The sequence below is a fragment of the Coregonus lavaretus genome, assembly GCF_964263955.1.
Source record: "Coregonus lavaretus genome assembly, chromosome: 26".
Taxonomy (NCBI): domain Eukaryota; kingdom Metazoa; phylum Chordata; class Actinopteri; order Salmoniformes; family Salmonidae; genus Coregonus; species Coregonus lavaretus.
In genome coordinates this window covers 39,877,215-39,904,182 of record NC_140013.1, presented here as the reverse complement: position 1 = coordinate 39,904,182, position 26,968 = coordinate 39,877,215, and the positions used below count along the sequence as shown (strand labels likewise).

General features: G+C 45.2%; 1 protein-coding gene across 1 annotated transcript in view; it reads right to left on the bottom strand.

Annotated features, from left to right (window-relative positions):
• Positions 1 to 26,968, bottom strand: part of LOC311102173 (homeobox protein cut-like 1) — a gene marked incomplete at its 3' end in the record, with an annotated part of 130,686 nt that overhangs the window by 45,682 nt on the left and 58,036 nt on the right. Inside the window, exons 5-8 of the mRNA XM_084143421.1 lie at positions 26,376 to 26,513; positions 23,561 to 23,684; positions 22,108 to 22,184; positions 21,954 to 22,020 (exon numbers count right to left, since the gene is read on the bottom strand). Coding sequence (XP_083999547.1) covers positions 21,954 to 22,020; positions 22,108 to 22,184; positions 23,561 to 23,684; positions 26,376 to 26,513 — 406 coding nt within the window. The remainder of the gene's footprint in view (positions 1 to 21,953; positions 22,021 to 22,107; positions 22,185 to 23,560; positions 23,685 to 26,375; positions 26,514 to 26,968) is intronic.

The window sequence follows — 26,968 nt, the reverse complement described above, 5'->3', positions numbered from 1 at the left end:
CAAACACACCCCGAGGTTCCCAAAGCCTGAAACACATGTTGTTGCATGTATACAACTCATGTGCGTGCATTGCAACTGTGCGTGCAGCAGTCCCCGTTAAAACCCTCTCAATTTCACCTTAATCCTTTGATTGTGAATGCAATAACCTCAGCAGCTTATGTGTGTGTGTAAACCCGGCCCACACTAAAACAGAGGGATTACACTAATTGAGCTCTGAGTCTTCCAACTAATCTGATACATAATGTGGCGAACGGCAGGTCAGGGAAGCTAACCCGGGTCGCTGTCGTGAATGGCAAACACCCTCGCATTGCGCCAATAGGGTTAACCCACTTGGTGGGAATTGTAACGCGGCTCATACAGTGGATCACTACAACATGATTCTGTTCCCATAGCAATAGCCACCGCTAATCTGAGCCTTCGTCTCTCACCTGCTAGGTCAGAGTTCAACATGGATGCATATCAATAGTCCAAAGAGGATTCCTACTTCCTAACCTTTGGTGTAAGGGTGCCTGACAGTCACAGCAGAGAATGCACACTAAATGAATTGCATATAAATTCCTTAATTACATTAACACCCTAACATTTAATTATAGGTGACTCTGCATTAAGTGTCTAATTACCTTAAGTTAGGCTATCTGTAATTCCGTGTTTAATTACCTTAAATTAGGCTATCTGTAATTCCGTGTTTAATTACCTTAAGTTAGGCTATCTGTAATTCCGTGTATGTGAGAGTGTTTTTTAATAACCATTTTAAAATGGGATACAACCACACAGGCGGTGCTGCGAAGTGTCAGTAATTGTGTGTTGTGTGTGTGTGTGTGTGTGTGTGTGTGTGTGTGTGTGTGTGTTTCATAGCTTACTATTGTCTGACAGATCTAAATACAGCATAGTAAACACACAGCTGAGTTGAGCTCACCATGACGCTGGAGGCAATACAGCAGAATGAATGGCCCATGGGGGCTATACAGCAGAATGAATGGCCCATGGGGGCTATACAGCAGAATGAATGGCCCATGGGGGCTATACAGCAGAATGAATGGCCCATGGGGGCTATACAGCAGAATGAATGGCCCATGGGGGCAATACAGCAGAATGAATGGCCCATGGGGGCTATACAGCAGAATGAATGGCCCATGGGGGCTATACAGCAGAATGAATGGCCCATGGGGGCTATACAGCAGAATGAATGGCCCATGGGGGCTATACAGCAGAATGAATGGCCCATGGGGGCTATTCTCTCTCTAATGGTTAAAAGCATCTGTCCATTTAGGTAAAGCAATGCTGTGTGTGTGTGTGTGTGTGTGTGTGTGTGTGTGTGTGTGTGTGTGTGTGTGTGTGTGTGTGTGTGTGTGTGTGTGTGTGTGTGTGTGTGTGTGTGTGTGTGTGTGTGTGTGTGTGAGGCCTCACCAGAGCGTTCAGCTCATGCAAAACCTCCCATCAGGACAGAAACACACATATGACAGGAGGTGTTCCTGTTACTAATCCGACCAAACACATAATACAGCACATTTTGGAAATGTGATCATTTAATCAAAGTAGAGCTTCAGATCAGGGTTTCCGTCATGACCGGGAAGATGACAGAGAAGAAGCAGCCAATAAAAACGTTATTCTAATAGAAAATCTCTGTTTGAAACTTAGAGGGGGAATCTAAAGATGCAACAACTAGGATGGTATGCTAATATGACTAGGATGGTATGCTAATATGACTAGGATGGTATGCTAATATGACTAGGATGGTGTGCTAATATGACTAGGATGGTGTGCTAATATGACTAGGATGGGATGCTAATATGACTAGGATGGTATGCTAATATGACTAGGATCGTGCATTTGGCTTCTGGACAACGAAAGAAAGTTGATATGGAAAGTCGTAAAACAGGAGATAAATGCTGGTTAAATGTCATATGAGCAAGACTTTAGAAAATAATTGCCGGGCCTCGGAGAGTTGCAGCGATCAGACAAGATTGTAAAAACGAAATTGGGGAGAGAAAAACTTTTTTTTACATAAAAAAAAAAAATCATCCACTTTTCAATTGTCGGATTTTGTCTAGGCTACTTTGAAGCAAGCTGAGACATGCTTCATAATATGTAGTAAAACGTTCATGTTTCATAATGCCTCCAGCTCACATTGTAAAGTGGTGTGTGATGCGCTGATAGCCTGTCTACCGTTGACTATGCACTTTAATGGGGAATGGGAGGCGTGCTTCAATTACCAGTTGAGAAATACAAATATATATATTTTTAAATGGTGGCCGTCAAGACTGTGATTAACACAGGATTGCATTTAGAATTGTTGCGCAATGACTGGGCTTATAAAAACACGTTTCACTCCAGCAGCAACAAGCGGAGGAGCTGCAGGAGCAACAAGCGGAGGAGCTGCAGGAGCAACAAGCGGAGGAGCTGCAGGAGCAACAAGCGGAGGAGCTGCAGGAGCAACAAGCGGAGGAGCTGCAGGAGCAACAAGCGGAGGAGCTGCAGGAGCAACAAGCGGAGGAGCTGCAGGAGCAACAAGCGGAGGAGCTGCAGGAGCAACAAGCGGAGGAGCTGCAGGAGCAACAAGCGGAGGAGCAACAAGCGGAGGAGCTGCAGGAGCAACAAGCTGAGGAACTGCAGGAGCAACAAGCGGAGGAGCTGCAGGAGCAACAAGCGGAGGAGCTGCAGGAGCAACAAGCGGAGGAGCTGCAAGAGCAACAAGCGGAGGAGCTGCAGGAGCAACAAGCGGAGGAGCTGCAGGAGCAACAAGCGGAGGAGCTGCAGGAGCAACAAGCGGAGGAGCAACAAGCGGAGGAGCTGCAGGAGCAACAAGCTGAGGAACTGCAGGAGCAACAAGCGGAGGAGCTGCAGGAGCAACAAGCGGAGGAGCAACAAGCGGAGGAGCTGCAGGAGCAACAAGCTGAGGAACTGCAGGAGCAACAAGCGGAGGAGCTGCAGGAGCAACAAGCGGAGGAGCTGCAGCAGCAACGAACTGCGGTTATACATTGACACTCCCAACATACACACACGCACACCGTCACATATTACATACGCTCATTGACGCCACAAACACACACACTTTTACACTTCACATACGCTGCTGCTGCTACTCAGTCTATAATCTATCCTGATTGTCTAGTCATTTTAAACCAGCGTCAGGAAATAGAGTCTATCATAGTTCATGTGGGATTCAATGACATTATGGAGGGCAGCTCAGAACAGCTGAATATGGATTGTAAAGAACTGATTGGGTCACTACTAGACACCAAGAAACGCCCCATAATATCTGGCCCTCTGCCCTCCCTAAATCGCGGCATTAAAATGGTTCAGCAGACTTTTAGCCCTCCATAACTGGCTACGAGACTATTGCAGCTCTGTGGGAGTAACATTTATTGACAATTTTGATACCTTCTGGAAACAAAGCTCGAATTATAAGGAGGATGGGATCCACCCAAATCATTTGGGTTCCTTGATCCTTTCACAGCATTATAAGGATGCGTTGAGACAATGACTTATCAATGACCCAAGTCCAGCTCATTTAATCCCTACCATTGTGTCGCTGACTTGTCATAATGCTTCAGCAAATGCACATTATCCCAGGGGCACTGGAAGACACAATGTAAGTAACCTAATTGATGCCCCTCTTACTGCCCTGAATGCCTCTGCTGATCCAACAGCTATTGTATGCAGTAATCATGTGACTATGAACCAGTGTATACTGTGTATGTACAGTGGGGGAAAAAAGTTAGTTTTTAAACTGTTAGCACTGAGGCGGTGTGCCCTAGCAGGAAGTCCACTGTGTGCAGCTCACCCTGCACTAACATAAATAACCTGAGCATGTCTACCTCTGCTAAGCTTCCCAGTAAAGCAATAAAAACAAACAAGCATCCCAGAAAAGTGCTAAAAATAGCCCACATTAACATACAGTGGGGAAAAAAGTATTTAGTCAGCCACCAACTGTGCAAGTTCTCCCACTTAAAAAGATGAGAGAGGCCTGTAATTTTCATCATAGGTACACGTCAACTATGACAGACAAATTGAGAAAAGAAAATCGAGAATATCACATTGTAGGATTTTTAATGAATTTATTTGCAAATTATGGTGGAAAATAAGTATTTGGTCACCTACAAACAAGCAAGATTTCTGGCTCTCACAGACATGTAACTTCTTCTTTAAGAGGCTCCTCTGTTCTCCACTTGTTACCTGTATTAATGGCACCTGTTTGAACACCTGTCCACAACCTCAAACAGTCACACTCCAAACTCTACTATGGCCAAGACCAAAGAGCTGTCAAAGGACACCAGAAACAAAATTGTAGACCTGCACCAGGCTGGGAAGACTGAATCTGCAATAGGTAAGCAGCTTGGTTTGAAGAAATCAACTGTGGGAGCAATTATTAGGAAATGGAAGACATACAAGACCACTGATAATCTCCCTCGATCTGGGGCTCCACGCAAGATCTCACCCCGTGGGGTCAAAATGATCACAAGAACGGTGAGCAAAAATCCCAGAACCACACGGGGGGACCTAGTGAATGACCTGCAGAGAGCTGGGACCAAAGTAACAAAGCCTACCATCAGTAACACACTACGCCGCCAGGGACTCAAATCCTGCAGTGCAAGACGTGTCCCCCTGCTTAAGCCAGTACATGTCCAGGCCCGTCTGAAGATTGCTAGAGTGCATTTGGATGATCCAGAAGAGGATTGGGAGAATGTCATATGGTCAGATGAAACCAAAATATATAACTTTTTGGTAAAAACTAAATCTTCGTGTTTGGAGGACAAAGAATGCTGAGTTGCATCCAAAGAACACCATACCTACTGTGAAGCATGGGGGTGGAAACATCATGCTTTGGGGCTGTTTTTCTGCAAAGGGACCAGGACGACTGATCCGTGTAAAGGAAAGAATGAATGGGGCCATGTATCGTGAGATTTTGAGTGAAAACCTCCTTCCATCAGCAAGGGCATTGAAGATGAAACGTGGCTGGGTCTTTCAGCATGACAATGATCCCAAACACACCGCCCGGGCAACGAAGGAGTGGCTTCGTAAGAAGCATTTCAAGGTCCTGGAGTGGCCTAGCCAGTCTCCAGATCTCAACCCCATAGAAAATCTTTGGAGGGAGTTGAAAGTCCGTGTTGCCCAGCGACAGCCCCAAAACATCACTGCTCTAGAGGAGATCTGCATGGAGGAATGGGCCAAAATACCAGCAACAGTGTGTGAAAACCTTGTGAAGACTTACAGAAAACGTTTGATGAAAACCTTGTGAAGACTTACAGAAAACGTTTGACCTGTGTCATTGCCAACAAAGGGTATATAACAGAGTATTGAGAAACTTTTGTTATTGACCAAATACTTATTTTCCACCTTAATTTGCAAATAAATTCATAAAAATCCTACAATCCTACAAAGTTTTTTTCTCTCATTTTGTCTGTCATAGTTGACGTGTACCTATGATGAAAATTACAGGCCTCTCTCATCTTTTTAAGTGGGAGAACTTGCACAATTGGTGGCTGACTAAATACTTCCCCCCCCCCACTGTATGTAGCTTAAGAAACAAGGTTCATGAAATCAATAATTTGCTAGTAACAGATGACATTCTTATTCTGACAATCTCTGAAACGAACTTAGATAATACCTTTGATGAAACAGTGGTAGCAATATATGGTTATAAGATCTACAGAAAAGACAGAAAAGCCAAAAGGTGGAGGTGTGGCCGTTTTATATTCAGAACCACATTCCTGTAAAGCTTAGAGAGGATCTCATGTTAAATACTGTTGAAATAATATGGTTACAGGTTCATCTGCCTCACCTAAAGCCCATTCTGGTGGGAAGCTGCTATAGACCACCAAGTGCTAACAGTCAGTATGTGGATAACGTGTGCAATGCTTGATAATGTATGTGACATCAACAGAGGTATATTTTCTGGGTGATTTAAATATTGACTGGCTTTCATCAGGCTGCCCACTCAAGAGAAAGCTTCAAACTGTAACTAGTGCCTGCAACCTGGTTCAGGTTATCAGTCAACCTACCAGGGTAGTTACAAACAGCACATGAATGAAATCATCAACATGTATTGATCACATCTTTACGAATGATACAGAAATTTGGTTGAAAGCAGTATCCAAATCCATCGGATGTAGTGATCACAATATAGTAGCCATATCTAGGAAAAACAAAGTTCCAAAGGCTGGGCCTAATACAGTGTATAAGAGGTCATACAATACGTTTTGTAGTGATTGCTATGTTGTTGATGTAAAGGATATGTGTTGGTCCATGGTGTGTAATGAGAAGCAACCAGAAGCTGCCCTTGACACATTTCTGAAATTGTTTATCCCAGTTACAGTGAGGGAAAAAAGTATTTGATCCCCTGCTGATTTTGTACGTTTGCCCACTGACAAAGACAAGATCAGTCTATAATTTTAATGGTAGGTTTATTTGAACAGTGAGAGACAGAATAACAACAAAAAAATTCAGAAAAACGCATGTCAAAAATGTTATAAATTGATTTGCATTTTAAATGAGGGAAATAAGTATTTGACCCCTCTGCAAAACATGACTTAGTACTTGGTGGCAAAACCCTTGTTGGCAATCACAGAGGTCAGACGTTTCTTGTAGTTGGCCACCAGGTTTGCACACATCTCAGGAGGGATTTTGTCCCACTCCTCTTTGCAGATCTTCTCCAAGTCATTAAGGTTTCGAGGCTGACGTTTGGCAACTCGAACCTTCAGCTCCCTCCACAGATTTTCTATGGGATTAAGGTCTGGAGACTGACTAGGCCACTCCAGGACCTTAATGTGCTTCTTCTTGAGCCACTCCTTTGTTGCCTTGGCCGTTTGTTTTGGGTCATTGTCATGCTGGAATACCCATCCACGACCCATTTTCAATGCCCTGGCTGAGGGAAGGAGGTTCTCACCCAAGATTTGACGGTACATGGCCCCCGTCCATCGTCCCTTTGATGTGGTGAAGTTGTCCTGTCCCCTTAGCAGAAAAACACCCCCAAAGCATAATGTTTCCACCTCCATGTTTGACGGTGGGGATGGTGTTCTTGGGGTCATAGGCAGCATTCCTCCTCTTCCAAACACGGCGAGTTGAGTTGATGCCAAAGAGCTCGATTTTGGTCTCATCTGACCACAACACTTTCACCCAGTTCTCCTCTGAATCATTCAGATGTTCATTGGCAAACTTCAGATGGGCCTTTATATGTGTTTTCTTGAGCAGGGGGAACTTGCGGCCGCTGCAGGATTTCAGTCCTTCACGGCGTAGTGTGTTACCAATTGTTTTCTTGGTGACTATGGTCCCAGCTGCCTTGAGATCATTGACAAGATCCTCCCGTGTAGTTCTGGTCTGATTCCTCACCGTTCTCATGATCATTGCAACTCTACGAGGTGAGATCTTGCATGGAGCCCCAGGCCGAGGGAGATTGACAGTTCTTTTGTGTTTCTTCCATTTGCGAATAATCGCACCAACTGTTGTCACCTTCTCACCAAGCTGCTTGGCGATGGTCTTGTAGCCCATTCCAGCCTTGTGTAGGTCTACAATCTTGTCCCTGACATCCTTGGAGAGCTCTTTGGTCTTGGCCATGGTGGAGAGTTTGGAATCTGATTGATTGCTTCTGTGGACAGGTGTCTTTTATACAGGTAACAAACTGAGATTAGGAGCACTCCCTTTAAGAGTGTGCTCCTAATCTCAGCTCGTTACCTGTATAAAAGACACCTGGGAGCCAGAAATCTTTCTGATTGAGAGGGGGTCAAATACTTATTTCCCTCATTAAGATGCAAATCAATTTATAACATTTTTGACATGCATATTTCTGGATTTTTTTGTTGTTATTCTGTCTCTCACTGTCCAAATAAACCTACCATTAAAATGATAGACTGATAATTTCTTTGTCAGTGGGCAAATGTACAAAATCAGCAGGGGATCAAATACTTTTTTCCCCCCTCACTGTACTACTAAGCATGCACACATTAAGAAAATAACTGTAAAAACTGTTAAATCCCTGTGGATTGATGAGGAATTGAAAATGTGTATGGTTGAGAGGGATAAGGCCAAAGAAACTGCAAATAAGTCTGGCTGCACAACCGATTGGCAAACGTACTGAAAATTGAGAAATCATGTGACTAAACTGAATAAAAAGAAGAAGAAACTACACTATGAAACAAAGATAAATGACAAAAAGAATGAAAGTAAAAAGCTTTGGAAGACCTTCAATGACATTTTGGACAAAAAGGCAAACTCCGCTCCATCATTCATTGAATCAGATGGCTCATTCATCACAAACCCAACTGATATTGCCAACTACTTTAATGATTTTTACACTGGCAAGATTAGGAAACGTAGGTATGATATGCCAGCAACAAATGCTGACACTACACATCCAAGTATATCTGACCAAATTATGAAAGACAAGCATTGCAATTTCGAATTCCGTAAAGTAAGTGTGGAAGGCATTGTAATTTAGAATTCCGTAAAGTAAGTGTGGAAGAGGTAAAAATAGTATTGTTGTCTATCAACAATGACAAGCCACCGGGGTCTGACAACTTGGATGGAAAATTACTGAGGATAATAGCGGACGATATTGCCACTCCTATTTGCCATATCTTCAATTTAAGCCTACTAGAAAGTGTGTACCCTCAGGCCTGGAGGGAAGCAAAAGTAATTCCCCTACCTAAGAATAGTAAAGCCCAATTTACTAGCTCAAACAGGCGACCAAACCAGCCTGTTACAAACCCTTAGTAAACTTTTGGAAAAAATTGTGTTTGACCAGATACAATGCTATTTTACAGTAAACAAATTGACAGACTTTCAGCATGTTTATAGGGAAGGACATTAAACAAGCACTTACACAAATGACTGAGAGAAATTGATGATAAAAAGATTGTGGGGGCTGTCTTGTTAGACTTCAGTGCGGCTTTTGACATTATCGATCATAGTCTGCTGCTAGAGAAACGTATATGTGTTATGGCTTTACACGCCCTGCTATATTGTGGATAAAGAGTTACCTGTCTAACAGAACACAGAGGGTGTTCTTTAATGGAAGCCTCTCCAACATAATCCAGGTAGAATCAGGAATTCCCCAGGGCAGCTGTCTAGGCCCCTTACTTTTTTCAGTCTTTACTAATGACATGCCACTGGCTTTGAGTAAAGCCAGAGTGTCTGTGTATGCGGATGACTCAACACTATACAAGTCAGCTACTACAGCGACTGAAATGACTGCAACACTTCAAGAGCTGCAGTTAGTTTCAGAAGGGGTGGCAAGGAATAAGTCAGTCCTAAATATTTCAAAAACTAAAAGCATTGTATTTGGGACAAATCATTCACTAAACCCTAAACCTCAACTAAAATCGTGTAATGAATAATGTGGAAATAGAGCAAGTTGAGGTGACTAAACTGCTTGGAGTAACCCTGGATTGTAAACTGTCAGGGTCAAAACATATGGGGAGAGGTCTGTCCATAATAAAGCGCTGCTCTACCATCTTAACAGCACTATCAACAAGGCAGGTCCTACAGGCCCTAGTTTTGTCGCACCTGGACTACTGTTCAGTCGTGTGGTCAGGTGCCACAAAGAGGGACTTAAGAAAATTGCAATTGGCTCAGAACAGGGCAGCACGGCTGGCCCTTGGATGTACACAGAGAGCTAACATTAATAATATGCATGTCAATATCTCCTGGCTCAAAGTGGAGGAGAGATTGACTTCATCACTACTTGTATTTGTGAGAGGTATTGACATGTTGAATGCACCGAGCTGTCTGTTTAAACTACTGGCACACCCATGCATACCCCAGAAGACATGCCACCAGAGGTCTCTTCACAGTCCCCAAGTCCAGAACAGACTATGGGAGGCGCACAATACTACATAGAGCCATGACTACATGGAACTATTCCACATTAAGTAACTCATGCCAGCAGTAAAATTAGATTTAAAAAAAAAAAAAAAAGATTAAAATACACTTTATGGAACAGCGGGGACTGTGAAGCAACACAAACATAGGCACAGACACATGCATACACACACGATAACATACGCACTATACACACACGTACACATGGATTTTGTGTTGTAGATATGTGGTAATAGAGGGGCCTGAGGGAACACACTTAATGTGTTGTGAATGTATTGTAATGTTTTACAAATTGTATAACTGCCTTAATTTTGATGGACCTCAGGAAGAGTAGCTGCTGCCTTGGCAGCCGCCAATGGGGATCCATAATAAATACAAATACTTTTACCCCTACCTACACGTACATATTACCTCAACTACCTCGTACCCCTGCACATTGACTCGGTACTGGTCCTCCTTGTATATTGCCTCGTTATTGTGTTACTATTTTCTATTTAATTTGCACATTTTCTTACTTTTTAATTCCGCATTGTTGGGAAAAGATTCATAAGTAAACATTTCACGGTAAACTCCACACCTCTATTGTATTCGCAGCATGTGACAAATACAATTTGATTTGACCTATAGACCGATAAGCATGCTGGTAAAATGTATTTCCATCAACTGGTATTTCCATCAATGAATAAAAAGCATTTTGCAATGGGATTGCTTTTTCTCCTGGTCAATTTGGCCGGCAACAATTTTATTTATCGCTTTTCATTATAATATTTTGGGTCAAAAGCCGGCAATTACCGGCTAACGGAAACCCTGCAACAGATGTACACAAAGTCTTCTTAAATAACCTTTGGATTTGGGCATTACAAATGGAACGCCCTAGGCTGGGGGCCAAAGCAGATCAGAGAGACAGACAGGTTTTAGTGTTCTGATGCGGTCACTGAGCGCAGCTGAAGTCAGTTCATTCACCAGCATAACACAATGTTCTATCAATGCAATGATAGCATAGTCACATTTTCCAAAGGAAGGTTCATGCTTTAACGTTTCATCCCAGCCCCAGACAGTCTGATTCAAAATCAGGTCAGTGTTATCATATAATTAATTTACACCACTATCCAATATCCTAAAAGAGATTTGTGATGTATTTAGAACAAAAAATAACAGTTGTAACTGTGATTCTATCCGGTGCCACAAAAATGGCTGCTATAGCAACACAAGTCATCCTCGAAAACCCTGACAGTCCTCTATGGACCAGACAGACAGGATGTGACAGCCCTCTATGGACCAGACAGACAGGATGTGACAGCCCTCTATGGACCAGGCAGACAGGATGTGACAGGCAGACAGGATGTGACAGGCAGACAGGATGTGACAGCCCTCTATGGACCAGACAGACAGGATGTGACAGCCCTCTATGGACCAGACAGACAGGATGTGACAGCCCTCTATGGACCAGGCAGACAGGATGTGACAGGCAGACAGGATGTGACAGTCCTCTATGGACCAGACAGACAGGATGTGACAGCCCTCTATGGACCAGACAGACAGGATGTGACAGCCCTCTATGGACCAGGCAGACAGGATGTGACAGGCAGACAGGATGTGACAGCCCTCTATGGACCAGGCAGACAGGATGTGACAGGCAGACAGGATGTGACAGCCCTATATGGACCAGGCAGACAGGATGTGACAGGCAGACAGGATGTGACAGCCCTATATGGACCAGGCAGACAGGATGTGACAGCCCTCTATGGACCAGACAGACAGGATGTGACAGCCCTATATGGACCAGGCAGACAGGATGTGACAGGCAGACAGGATGTGACAGCCCTATATGGACCAGGCAGACAGGATGTGACAGCCCTCTATGGACCAGGCAGACAGGATGTGACAGGCAGACAGGATGTGACAGCCCTATATGGACCAGGCAGACAGGATGTGACAGGCAGACAGGAAGTGACAGCCCTCTATGGACCAGACAGACAGGATGTGACAGGCAGACAGGATGTGACAGCCCTCTATGGACCAGGCAGACAGGATGTGACAGCCCTCTATGGACCAGACAGACAGGATGTGACAGCCCTCTATGGACCAGGCAGAAAGGATGTGACAGGCAGACAGGATGGTAGAGCACGGCGCTTGTAACGCCAAGGTAGTGGGTTCGATCCCCGGGACCACCCATACACAAACAAATGTATGCACGCATGACTGTAAGTCGCTTTGGATAAAAGCGTCTGCTAAATGGCATATTATTATTATTATTATTATTATTATTATTATTATTATTATTATGTGACAGGCATCAATGGGACAGCAGTGGAGAAGGTGGAAAGCTTCAAGTTCCTTGGCGTACACATCACAGACAAACTGAAATGGTCCACCCACACAGACAGTGTGGTGAAGGCACAACAGAGCCTCTGCAACCTCAGGAGGCTGAAGAAATTCGTCTTGGCACCTAAAACCCTCACAAACTTTTACAGATGCACAATTGAGAGCATCCTTTTCGGGCTGTATCACCGCCTGGTACGGCAACTGCACCGCTCGCAACCGCAGGGCTCTCCAGAGGGTGATGCGGTCTGCCGAACGCATTACCGGGGGCAAACTACCCGCCCTCCAAGACACATACAGCACCCGTAAGGACATCAACCATCCGAGCCACTGCCTGTTCACCCCGCTATCAACCAGAAGGCGAGGTCAGTACAGGTGCATCAAAGCTGGGACCGAGAGAATGAAAAACAGCTTCTATCTCAAGGCCATCAGACTGTTAAATAGCCATCACTAGCACATTAGAGGCTGCTGCTGCCTATTGAAATCACTGGCCACTTTAAGAAATGGAACACTAGTCACTTTAATAATGTTTACAGTCACTTTAATAATGTTTACATATCTTGCACTACTCATTCTTGCATTATATTCTATAATATTCTACTGTATCTTTGTCCATGCCGCTCTGTCATTGCTTGTCCATATATGTATATGTATATTTTCTTAAATTCCATTCCTTACTAGTTTTGTGTTTATTGGGTATATGTTGTGAAAATGTTAGATATTACTGCACTGTCGGAACTAGAAGCACAAGCATTTTGCTACACCCGCTATAACATCTGCTAAACGCGTGTATGTGACAAATAACATTTGATTTGAACACAGTACGTGACAGTACCTGCGGCCAGAACACCTACAGTACAATACACACAGCAGGCACAGAGAGGAGCCAGGGAGCACTCCAGGCACAGAGAGGAGCCAGGGAGCACTCCAGGCACAGAGAGGAGCCAGGGAGCACTCCACTCATCCACCATAGCACTGACCTGAATGCAGCTAAATGAACCCACCTCTAGAAACCCGTCTCTTGCCATCCCTCCTGCCTGTCCCTCTGCCAATCAGCTTATTCAGTACATCTCTCTCACTCTATAGGCCTATATTGTTTCATTTCTCTGACAGTGTCTGTCTCCCATCTTGCCTGTCTCTCATCCAGGTCCAGGTCCCATATGCATAAAGAGTCAGAGTAGGAGTGCTGATCTCAGATCAGTTTCACCTTTTAGATCATAATGAATATAATTACAGTGAGGGGAAAAAAAGTATTTGATCCCCTGCTGATTTTGTACGTTTGCCCACTGACAAAGACATGATCTGTCTATAATTGTAATGGTAGGTTTATTTGAACAGTGAGAGACAGAATAACAACAACAAAAAATCCAGAAAAACAAATGTCAAAAATGTTATAAATTGATTTGCATTTTAATGAGGGAAATAAGTATTTGAACCCCTCTCAATCAGAAAGATTTCTGGCTCCCAGGTGTCTTTTATACAGGTAACGAGCTGAGATTAGGAGCACACTCTTAAAGGGAGTGCTCCTAATCTCAGCTTGTTACCTGTATAAAAGACACCTGTCCACAGAAGCAATCAATCAATCAGATTCCAAACTCTCCACCATGGCCAAGACCAAAGAGCTCTCCAAGGATGTCAGGGACAAGATTGTAGACCTACAAAAGGCTGGAATGGGCTACAAGCAGAGCATATGAGCGGAGTGGAGCGGGAGCGAGCGTGGAGCGTGAGCGGACGGATTTTGAACAGAGCGCAGAGCGGCATTTTTAAAAGGACAGAGCGTCGCCCTATGTCCCGCTCCAATTTCGCTCGCTCACACCAAGAGTCTGAAGCATGCTCAAGCCTGACCCTGAATCCATCTGTTTAATTTAATTTGTGTCGTCCAAGAATTTGTATTTTATAGAGCGAGGAGCAGCAGCAGCAACAAGAGAAAAGCGTTGAGGAATTCAAAAGTTTATTCACTGCAGGCAAAGGCCCAACCATAACAAGGGAGAGAAAAAGAGAGCTGGATGTAGCATTTTTAAAAATGATTTTCATGGACTATGAACCGCTGAGTAAAGGAGAACGCGAAGGGATGCAACACTTCGCCAGCGCAGCTCAACCGGGCTACACCCCCCCAAGAAACTATGATAAATCAGTACTTTACTTTGTCAAATTTACATCTGAGATGCCCCATTCACATGCTTCAGCTGGCGATCAAAAACGCAGTTAACGAGCACGACAACATTAATAGGCTGTTAGTGAAAGTCGGGCACCTGGTGAAAAGTGTACGCAAGAGCACAGAGGAAACCGACCAGTCTAATGTTGCTAACATCACCCTGAATCAAGTACCGCAGCTGACGCACCTTGTCCGTGTGCTGACACCACTAGCAGACCTCACAGACAAAATGCAGAAGGAGCTGGGGAACCTGGGGATGATCCTCCCTGCTGTCACAGAAATCAAATCCCTGCTCACCGATTACACTCACGCTGCACTTCCAATGGGCATCGCTGCTTTTGCAGAAACATTGGCAAACAACGTGTCAATTCGCTATGGAATATACTATACTGATTAACATCTCATTTTAGCGTCAGTGTTAGATCCCCGTTTCAAGACAGAATGGATAATCCGAGATGAGTCTGTATGCAACAAATTCGGGGAGATAAAGTAAGGCTGTGGTTTAAGCTAAAAGTGAAATACATGCAGATTTCGTTCCTTTTTTGGAGTGAGCGGGGGCGATTTGAGTGGAGCGCGATGCAAACTGCGTTGAGCGCTGAGCGATAATGAGCGGACTGGCCTGATGTGGCTTTGAGCGGGGGGAGCGGAGGGGTGAACAACTCCGTGAGCGAGGAGCTGAGATTCTCACCGCTCCACTCCGCTCATATGCTCTGGCTACAAGACCATCGCCAAGCAGCTTGGTGAGAAGGTTTTTATTTTTTTATGTTTTTTTCACCTTTATTTAACCAGGTAAGCCAGTTGAGAACAAGTTCTAATTTACAACAACTGCGACCTGGCCAAGATAAAGCAAAGCAGTGCGATAAAAACAACAACACAGAGTTACATATGGGGTAAAACAAAACATAAAGTCCAAAATATCGCAGAAAATATATATACAGTGTGTGCAAATGTAGCAAGTTATGGAGGTAAGTCAATAAATAGGCCATAGTGCAAAATAATTACAATTAGTATTAACACTGGAATGATAGATGTGCAAGAGATGATGTGCAAATAGAGATACTGGGGTGCAAATGAGCAAAATAAATAACAATATGGGGATGAGGTAGTTGGGTGGGCTAATTTCAGATGGGCTGTGTACAGGTGCCGTGATCGGTAAGGTGCTCTGACAACTGATGCTTAAAGTTAGTGAGGGAGATAAGAGTCTCCAGCTTCAGAGATTTTTGCAGTTCGTTCCAGTCATTGGCAGCAGAGAACTGGAAGGAATGGCAGCCAAAGGAGGTGTTGGCTTTGGGGATGACCAGTAAGATATACCTGCTGGAGCGCATACTAGGGGTGGGTGTTGCTATGGTGACCAATGAGCTAAGATAAGGCGGAGATTTGCCCAAGGTGACAACAGTTGGTGCGATTATTCGCAAATGGAAGAAACACAAAAGAACTGTCAATCTCCCTCGGCCTGGGGCTCCATGCAAGAGGTCACCTCGTGGAGTTGCAATGATCAAACAATTAATGACTAAACAATTGATAAATACGAGATTAAATATATGAACGGCAGAAAATTGCATCAAACCTGAATGGCGAGTTGCAATCAACACTGGCCAAGTGTGTGTGTGTGTGTGTGTGTGTGTGTGTGTGTGTGTGTGTGTGTGTGTGTGTGTGTGTGTGTGTGTGTGTGTGTGTGTGTGTGTGTGTGTGTGTGTGTGTGTGTGTGTGTGTGTGCGCGTGTGCGCGTGTGTGTGTGTGTGTGTGTGTGTGTGCGTGTGTGTGTGTGTGTGTGCGTGTGTGTGCGAGCGTGTCCACAGTTTAAAAAGGAGATTACCCAAAAGCACAGAGAGTAAAGAGAGACATACTAAAGCAATGTTCTCCCCTGTTGACCCATATGGAGAATGAACTGGAACAAGGGCATGTGTGTGTAACTACATAACATATTGGTAATAAGTTATTTGAATGGTAAATCTCTACTGATAAACTGGGTAAATCAACATGTAGCCTAGGCCTATTCACAGTACAGGTGGATGCATATTCAAATAGGAGTGTGTGCATGCATTGAGTTATTGAGCTTGTTTTGTCTGATTTCATGGGGCTACAGATGAAAAACAAATCGGTTTCCCTTCCATTTGGGACTTATTTTATTGTACTGATCAACAATATTTTCTAGAAGCGTGCGCTGTCTCTATAAAGACCCGTGACATCATTCACACCCACAGTTCCAGGCTCGAGCAAAGATGATCATGACTGGGAGAGACGTGAGGCGGGGGGAGACGAAGTGAATTAATAAAGCTTTTGGTGAAAAGCAATATTTTGCGTTACGGTTTGCAGACTATCCCAAACAAGGTACTAGGGTAGCGAATAGATTTTAGCTTCAGCTGTAAGCTAGCAAGGAAAGTTAGCCTACAACACTGGAAGCTACCGGTATCTTCTTGCATTGTAAAGTGTTCTAATGGACACTTTTTGCAAACAGTAATGAACAGTTTTAACATTTCCACATGCCGTGTTGCATTATTCAAGCGGTGATGCAGCCCAGCCTCCCAGTGAGTGCTCCTCCTGACAGGTTAGAGCTAGCAGTGAGTAAGTGGAGCAGGCAAGAGGCAGGCAGAGTGCTGTAAGAGGCAGGCAGAGTGCTGTAAGAGGCAGGCAGAGTGCTGTAAGAGGCAGGCAGAGTGCTGTAAGAGGCAGGCAGAGTGCTGTAAGAGGCAGGCAGAGTGCTGTAAGAGGCAGGCAGAGTGCTGTAAGAGGACATCAGCAGGCAAGAGGCAGGCAGAGTGCTGCAAGAGGCAGGCAGAGTGCTGTAAGAGGACATCAGCAGGCAAGAGGCAGGCAGAGTGCTGTAAGAGGCAGGCAGAGTGCTGTAAGAGGCAGGCAGAGTGCTGTAAGAGGCAGGCAGAGTGCTGTAAGAGGACATCAGCAGGCAAGAGGCAGGCAGAGTGCTGTAAGAGGCAGGCAGAGTGCTGTAAGAGGACATCAGCAGCGCTGATATACAGACTTGATCCTCTCAATCAGTAGACGTCGTGAGACACATTTGACAGAAGTATCGAAAGTAACAAATTCTAAACCGAACCATTTTTCATGTTCTAGTATCGAAAAAGTATCAACGTTTTGGTATACTGTGCAACACACACAGACAGACAGACAGACAGACAGACAGACAGACAGACAGACAGACAGACAGACAGACAGACAGACAGACAGACAGACAGACAGACAGACAGACAGACAGACAGACAGACAGACAGATAGACAGACACAACCCAGCAGGACAAAGACAAACACACAGGACAGAGGCAGGAGGTAACCAGGGAGAGATGGAGAGAGAAGAGGAGGTGGTAACCAGGGAGAGATGGAGAGAGAAGAGGAGGAGGTAACCAGGGAGAGATGGAGAGAGAAGAGGAGGTGGTAACCAGGGAGAGATGGAGAGAGAAGAGGAGGTGGTAACCAGGGAGAGCTGGAGAGAGAAGAGGAGGAGGTAACCAGGGAGAGATGGAGAGAGAAGAGGAGGAGTTAACCAGGGAGAGATGGAGAGAGAAGAGGAGGAGGTAACCAGGGAGAGATGGAGAGAGAGGGGGAGGTGGTAACCAGGGAGAGATGGAGAGAGATGAGGAGGTGGTAACCAGGGAGAGATGGAGAGAGATGAGGAGGTGGTAACCAGGGAGAGATGGAGAGAGAGGGGGAGGTGGTAACCAGGGATTGAGATGGAGAGAGAGGTGGTGGTAACCAGGGATTGAGATAGAGCGAGAGGTGGTGGTGGTAACCAGGGATTGAGATGGAGAGAGGAATCGATCTGTTTTAGCAGCCGATCAATCCAACAACTTGGCTAATGCAGAGACATGGGAGAGTTCAGGGCAGATGAAATGGGTTGGGGGAAACCCTATGAGCCAAGTTCAGACTCATCTATACTGTCTACCCTCAGCAGCTGAACTCAGGAAGTGTGAGTGTGTGTTCTTTGAAAGCCTTCTCCCTAAGCTTCTTACCCTTCACCATCTCCCATAATCCTCCAGCACTCCTCGGACTGCCGGTTGGACGCCACCCAGACCAGGCACAGAATTTGGAAAATGTTCGGTAAAATCCCCATAAAGGTATTTATCTTCATGTCATTGAAGATCAGTCTCCAACTACATCCTATTCTCGTACAGTGTACGTATTTGGCCAGCCCTATATGACAGCAGTGTATTATTATATAGGGAATATAAGGGTGATATTGGAGATAAATGGGAGAGTACAGAGAGGCGTTTTGGTGAGGAGCCAAATCTGTCTTCTTATTCCAGAGCAGTACAGAATCAGACCAGATGAAATCAGGCACGCAAAGCAAGAGCATTAAAATCCATCCTCCCCCCCTACCAGCTGGGAGATAACAGGCTGGAGCTCAGAGATACAGTGGGGAAAAAAGTATTTAGTCAGCCACCAATTGTGCAAGTTCTCCCACTTAAAAAGATGAGAGAGGCCTATAATTTTCATCATAGGTACACGTCAACTATGACAGACAAAATGAGGAAAAAAAATCCAGAAAATCACATTGTAGGATTTTTAATGAATTTATTTGCAAATTATGGTGGAAAATAAGTATTTGGTCAATAACAAAAGTTTCTCAATACTTTGTTATATACCCTTTGTTGGCAATGACACAGGTCAAACGTTTTCTGTAAGTCTTCACAAGGTTTTCACACACTGGTATTTTGGCCCATTCCTCCATGCAGATCTCCTCTAGAGCAGTGATGTTTTGGGGCTGTCGCTGGGCAACACAGACTTTCAACTCCCTCCAAAGATTTTCTATGGGGTTGAGATCTGGAGACTGGCTAGGCCACTCCAGGACCTTGAAATGCTTCTTACGAAGCCACTCCTTCGTTGCCCGGGCGGTGTGTTTGGGATCATTGTCATGCTGAAAGACCCAGCCACGTTTCATCTTCAATGCCCTTGCTGATGGAAGGAGGTTTTCACTCAAAATCTCACGATACATGGCCCCATTAATTCTTTCCTTTACACGGATCAGTCGTCCTGGTCCCTTTGCAGAAAAACAGCCCCAAAGCATGATGTTTCCACCCCCATGCTTCACAGTAGGTATGGTGTTCTTTGGATGCAACTCAGCATTCTTTGTCCTCCAAACACGACGAGTTGAGTTTTTACCAAAAAGTTCTATTTTGGTTTCATCTGACCATATGACATTCTCCCAATCCTCTTCTGGATCATCCAAATGCACTCTAGCAAACTTCAGACGGGCCTGGACATGTACTGGCTTAAGCAGGGGGACACGTCTTGCACTGCAGGATTTGAGTCCCTGGCGGCGTAGTGTGTTACTGATGGTAGGCTTTGTTACTTTGGTCCCAGCTCTCTGCAGGTCATTCACTAGTTCCCCCCGTGTGGTTCTGGGATTTTTGCTCACCGTTCTTGTGATCATTTTGACCCCACGGGGTGAGATCTTGCGTGGAGCCCCAGATCGAGGGAGATTATCAGTGGTCTTGTAATAATATAATAATAATAATAATATGCCATTTAGCAGACGCTTTTATCCAAAGCGACTTACAGTCATGCGTGCATACATTTTTGTGTATGGGTGGTCCCGGGGATCGAACCCACTACCTTGGCTGAGCTACAGAGTCTTCCATTTCCTAATAATTGCTCCCACAGTTGATTTCTTCAAACCAAGCTGCTTACCTATTGCAGATTCAGTCTTCCCAGCCTGGTGCAGGTCTACAATTTTGTTTCTGGTGTCCTTTGACAGCTCTTTGGTCTTGGCCATAGTGGAGTTTGGAGTGTGACTGTTTGAGGTTGTGGACAGGTGTCTTTTATACTGATAACAAGTTCAAACAGGTGCCATTAATACAGGTAACAAGTGGAGGACAGAGGAGCCTCTTAAAGAAGAAGTTACAGGTCTGTGAGAGCCAGAAATCTTGCTTGTTTGTAGGTGACCAAATACTTATTTTCCACCATAATTTGCAAATAAATTCATTAAAAATCCTACAATGTGATTTTCTGGAATTTTTTTTCTCAATTTGTCTGTCATAGTTGACGTATACCTATGATGAAAATTACAGGCCTCTCTCATCTTTTTAAGTGGGAGAACTTGCACAATTGGTGGCTGACTAAATACTTTTCCCCCCCACTGTACATACGTATTGGTCTTCTGTAGCTCAGTTGGTAAAGCATGGCTCTTGAAACGATAGGATAGTGGGTTCAATTCCCGGGACCACCCATATGTTAAATATGTATGCACGCATGACTATAAGTCGCTTTGGATAAAAGCGCCTGCTAAATGGCAAATATTATACACTGAGTGTTGAAAACATTAAAAACACCTGCTCTTTCCATGACATAGACTGATCAGGTGAAAGATATAATCCCTTATTGATGTCACTTGTTAAATCCACTTCAAACAGTGTAGATGAAGGGGAGGAGACAGGTTGAAGAATGATTTTTAAGACTTGAGACAACTGAGATTGTGTATGTGTGCCATTCAGAGGGTGAATGGGCAAGACAAAAGATTGAAGTGCCTTTGAACGGGGTATGGTAGTAGGTGCCAGGTGCACCGGTTTGTGAGTCCTCAGACCAGAGATGCAGAGATAGATTAGAGACAAAACAGAGTTCTCCTCTTCTCCTGCATGTTTCTGTAGCTCAGCTGGTAGAGCATCGCGCTCGGAACGCCAGGATAGTGGGTTCAATTCCCATGGGGGCCACCCATATGAAAATGTAAGCATGCATGATTTTAAGTCGCTTTGGATAAAAGCGTCTGCTAAATGGATATATATGTCTATTGTCTACCTACGAGACATGGGGGTTATAGGGGGTTGGGTGGAGAGGGAGGAGCCCAGACAGACAGTATATTAAAACAACATAATGGAGGCCTCTTTTCTCCCAGAATTCCACACTCTAAAATCAGTGGGGAGACAGAGAGACAGGGTACGCCTGTTTGGCTATTGAACATGTCTGTTGAAAAGTGTCCATTGAAAGCCTGCTCGTAACTGAGTAGTAGCAGACCAATTATACAAATACAGTGGCACAACAGTCAGTAGCATCCTGGATGACAGGGGGAGGCCCCAGTGCATCAGACCAGGAGACAGAACCTCTCTCTGGGGCTGGGTAGAGTCTGGTTCCCCTGGTGTCAGAACTGGGTGGTCAGCCCTGAAATAGCCCCGAGGAAGAGCCTCAAGGACACACCACATTCCTCTCAGGCAAGAACACCAGATGACAGGCCAGGATGACCACACACACACACACACACACACACACACACACACACACACTAGGGAGTAAGGAGCATATAGTCATTCAGATGCCGACAAACACTCCATGGTTAACTGGGCAAAGAGTAACACACAGCTTTCCAACTGACTCTTTATAACCGCTCCCCAGTGTCCCTCACTAAGACTAAAGGTCTTACAGAGAAAACCTCATCCAGTTGTATATTTGGTGATTTGGAGGTTATAAAACGCAATATAATCTCTCAGTATTTACAGTGTATTGCTAAAGCCTGGATTTAGAGAGGCTGTTATTGAGCAGCAGGAGACGGTCCAACTCTGGGCTTTCCTCTGGAGGGAGCAGAGACCCGTAATCACCTGATTATATCAGAGGACTATGGGAGAGCTGTAGTGACTGGAAAATAACCACAGGAGCAAGTGATGAGTTGGAGAAAGTGTTCAGGAAATACACACACGGGAGGTTAGCTGAAACTCACTTTGCTGTGCAGTCCTCGTCATACTTGGTCTTCAGATCGAAGAGCTCTGCCTGAGTTGTTTCAAGAGCTGGAAAACAAGCCAGGAAACAACAGCTTTAGTTAGGCCAACAGTGGGTGATAGAGACAGGACAGTACTGAGTGGACTGGTAGCTACCTGTCTGTAGGGCCTGGGTCTTGTGGTCAGCCTCAACCAGCTTAGAGGACATGGAGTCCTGGCTCTCCTGGAGCTTTCTGGAAACACAGAGAGAGCGACAGAGAGACAGAGAGAGAGAGACAGAGAGACAGAGAGACAGAGAGACAGAGAGACAGAGAGACAGAGAGAGAGAGAGAGAGAGAGAGAGAGAGAGAGAGAGAGACAGAGAGACAGAGAGACAGAGAGACAGAGAGAGAGAGAGAGAGCGAGAGAGACAGAGAGACAGAGAGAGAGAGAGAGAGACATCAACCACGAGTCATTCAAAGCAATTTAGAGAAAGACATTAGGTCAGTGACAGAGTTACATCAGCCCCAACTCCCTTACTGTTCAATTCTATAACACCAACATGGAGACAACACGGCTACTGTAACAACTCCCTATTTTCTCACCATTTCTCATCCTGTATTTTCCTTAAAAACCGAGAGAAAAAAAACACCAGAGCACTTCTCATTAACAAGCTGTATTTGGCAGTAATGTCTGCTCACCATGACCCTTCTACACCAACAGAGAATGAAAAGAGAGGAGAAACCCTATTTTTAGCTAATAAAAAGTTTAAGGGCTAAGTTTAATCACAGAGTTCGATATGAATAACCCACACCGATGTAATGTGGTGTACAGTGCTTCCTTCCACTCCCTCTCTACCTCCTCCTCATATGCCCTTATCCATCGCTCTTCCTATTCCTCTCTGTCAAGGTCATACTGTTTCAGAAGGCCATGGATATACAGGCCCTCTCAGACACAGGAAGTAAGTGCTCAACATACAGGAGGAGACCTAGCCTATATCATGGAGTTACATTGATGCACAGGAAATACGGCTGGTCACTTGCTCTTCACGTGGCCGCTGTGCAGGCCTCGTTGTTAGAACTCACCTCTCCATCTCTCCATATTCCTAGTAGATACTGTAACTAACCATCTCTCCATATTCCCAGTAGATACTGTAACTAACCATCTCTCCATATTCATAGTAGATACTGTAACTAACCATCTCTCCATATTCCCAGTAGATACTGTAACTAACCATCTCTCCATATTCATAGTAGATACTGTAACTAACCATCTCTCCATATTCCCAGTAAATACTGTAACTAACCATCTCTCCATATTCCCAGTAGATACTGTAACTAACCATCTCTCCATATTCCCAGTAGATACTGTAACTAACCATCTCTCCATATTCCCAGTAGATACTGTAACTAACCATCTCTCCATATTCCCAGTAGATACTGTAACTAACCATCTCTCCATATTCCTAGTAGATACTGTAACTAACCATCTCTCCATATTCCTAGTAGATCCTGTAACTAACCATCTCTCCATATTCCTAGTAGATACTGTAACTAACCATCTCTCCATATTCCCAGTAGATACTGTAACTAACCATCTCTCCATATTCCCAGTAGATCCTGTAACTCACCTCTCCTTCTCTACATAGTCATTTTGGAGCTGGACGTGTTTCTCCTGGACCAGGTTCTCAGCCTGCTTCTTCAGGGACTGCTCATACTCTCGGATCTTCTCCTTCAGCGTTTTAATAGTCACCTCTGGACCAGGAGGGAGATGGGGTGGAAGACAGGAAAGAGGGAGAGAGGGGGTGAGAGTAGACACCAGGAGAGAGAGAGGGGGTGAGAGTAGACACCAGGAGAGAGAGAGGGGGTGAGAGTAGACACCAGGAGAGAGAGAGGGGGTGGAAGACAGGAAAAGGGGCAGAGAGGGGGTGAGAGTAGACACCAGGAGAGCGAGAGGGGGTGAGAGTAGACACCAGGAGAGAGAGAGGGGGTGGAAGACAACACCAGGAGAGAGAGAGGGGGTGGAAGACAGGAAATAGGGAGAGAGGGGGTGAGAGTAGACACCAGGAGAGAGAGAGGGGGTGAGAGTAGACACCAGGAGAGAGAGAGGGGGTGAGAGTAGACACCAGGAGAGAGAGAGGGGATGGAAGACAGGAAATAGGGAGAGAGGGGGTGAGAGTAGACACCAGGAGAGAGAGGGGGGGGGGGGTGAGAGTAGACACCAGGAGAGAGAGAGGGGGTGAGAGTAGACACCAGGAGAGAGAGGGGGTGAGAGTAGACACCAGGAGAGAGAGAGGGGGTGAGAGTAGACACCAGGAGAGAGAGAGGGGGTGAGAGTAGACACCAGGAGAGAGAGAGGGGGTGAGAGTAGACACCAGGAGAGAGAGAGGGGGTGAGAGTAGACACCAGGAGAGAGAGAGGGGATGGAAGACAGGAAATAGGGAGAGAGGGGGTGAGAGTAGACACCAGGAGAGAGAGAGGGGGTGAGAGTAGACACCAGGAGAGAGAGAGGGGGTGAGAGTAGACACCAGGAGAGAGAGAGGGGATGGAAGACAGGAAATAGGGAGAGAGGGGGTGAGAGTAGACACCAGGAGAGAGAGAGGGGGTGAGAGTAGACACCAGGAGAGAGAGAGGGGGTGAGAGTAGACACCAGGAGAGAGAGAGGGGGTGAGAGTAGACACCAGGAGAGAGAGAGGGGGTGAGAGTAGACACCAGGAGAGAGAGAGGGGGTGAGAGTAGACACCAGGAGAGAGAGAGGGGGTGAGAGTAGACACCAGGAGAGAGAGAGGGGGTGAGAGTAGACACCAGGAGAGAGAGAGGGGATGGAAGACAGGAAAGAGGGAGAGAGGGAGAAGAAGAGAGGTGTGAGATTGAGAGAGAGAGAGAAGAGAGTGGTTAATGCACTGTGGGGTTTTCTAAGCACTGATTATCAAGATTGATGAAGAATATGACTTTTCTAGTCATGATTGTCATGATGTCCCTTAATGAAAGGAATATTACAAACACACTTCACCCTAGCTTGAAACAAAAAGGGCAATCAGGTGCTCAACCGAGGGAGTTGAAATCCCAAATATATTCCTTCCCCAAGGACACTTCAACAGGTGACTATCCCAGGAAATAAAGAAAAAGAAGCATCCGATATTTACTGACAGGACATGAACAGGCTCACCTTCATCAGAGCAGCGATTCATGTCAAAGCGTAAGCCTGTTCACGTGCCGTAAAATTTCGGATGCTTTATGCAGAAACAGAGTACTCCTTTTTTAAATTACAGAGAGTTAGTATGTCAACACCACACTTACTCATATCCTAGCTTCCTCCTCCGTCTACACACAGGCTGCAGAGCAGACCCAAACTCTCCCGTTTTATTTCTACTGTCTCTAAGAGTACATTCATGTCTGCATTCAGAGTAGATTAAAGTTGATACCCCATACCCTGCTGAGGGCTGGCTGGCTCGTCGTCTTATGACCAGATATATTGATGCTGGGTATAATTGGGGAGAATAGGTCCTGTGTGTTTCCTCTCCCCAACACTTATATAGTCTTTAAGATGAGATGAGGGTCTGTGAGCTTTCCCCAACTGTGTGTGTGTGTACATCTGGTGAGGATGACATGAACACTCCAGCTGAGCTCCAGAGGAAACCACAAAGAGGAAAGTGGCTATTGAATATGTCGATCTCAGAGAGGGCAGACGGATTCCTTTAAGTAAGTGAGACATAGATTGAGAGCACTGCTGATCGTTGCATTTGATTGAGAGTTCTTAGCACTTTGCACGAGTGTGTGTGTGTGTGTGATTTAAACTCCATTCTCCCAGTTCTGACACATAATCAATAGAGGAGAGTGTCCTCAGAGCCCTCTTACCCTGCCACTGCTTAACACAACCTTAAACATTTGGGTTGCTGGGATCAATGTCCCGTGTGTGTGTGTGTGTGTGTGTGTGTGTGTGTGTGTGTGTGTGGGGTTAGACATTGCGAAGAGGGGGTTTTCCATTCTGGCTGAGAGGATAAAGGATTAGGGAGTAGAAGAATCTATAGCAGAATAAAACGCTGCTGCTATTGAGATGTTCCAATTCACTGATGCTGAGCTGTTCCAATTCACTGACGCTGAGCTGTTCCAATTCACTGACGCTGAGCTGTTCCAATTCACTGATGCTGAGCTGTTCCAATTCACTGATGCTGAGCTGTTCCAATTCACTGACGCTGAACTGTTCCAATTAAATGACGCTGAGCTGTTCCAATTCACTGACGCTGAGCTGTTCCAATTCACTGACGCTGAGCTGTTCCAATTAAATTACACTGAGCTGTTCCAATTCACTGACGCTGAGCTGTTCCAATTAAATGACACTGAGCTGTTCCAAATAAATGACACTGAGCTGTTCCAATTAAATGACACCTCTCTTCTCCCTCTCCGTTTTATTAGAGAGTGAGAGCGACTGAGTGAGTGTCTCACCCTGGTTCTTGACCTCGGCGAACTCTTTGTTGTAGTCCTCTAGAGTCTCTCTGAGTTTGAGGTTCTCTGTCTCGATGTCGTGCATCCGCTGGAGCTTCAGCTGCAACTGTTGACCCAACTCCAGCACAGGGACGGGGTCTGAGAAAACATACACACAAACACACACACACACACTACGTTACACACACTACGTTACACACACTACGTTACACACACAGAGGGAGCTAGCTAGCGTGAGGAGGCTGAGCCAGTAAGTCAGACAGAGAAGTGACTGACTGGTCCAGTTGAGGAGAAACAGCAGTTAAGATTAGATACAGTCCTCCGACCTACTCTACTGTGCTGTAGTGCTGAGAGAGAGAGAGAGAGAGAGAGAAGGAGATGTTTCCCATGCCAATAAAGCCCTTTGAATTGAATTGAATTGAGAGAGAGAGAGCATTTTGTACACCACATTACATCGGTGATTCCCTCTGTGACGCTAGTTTAAGTCAGATTTGATTTGTGGAGCAGTGTTGTCTGTCACTCTGATGAAGTTGGGCTTGTCAGTCAGTCAGTCAGTCAGTCAGTCTGATTGGTCCTCGCGGGTGGGGGACGGG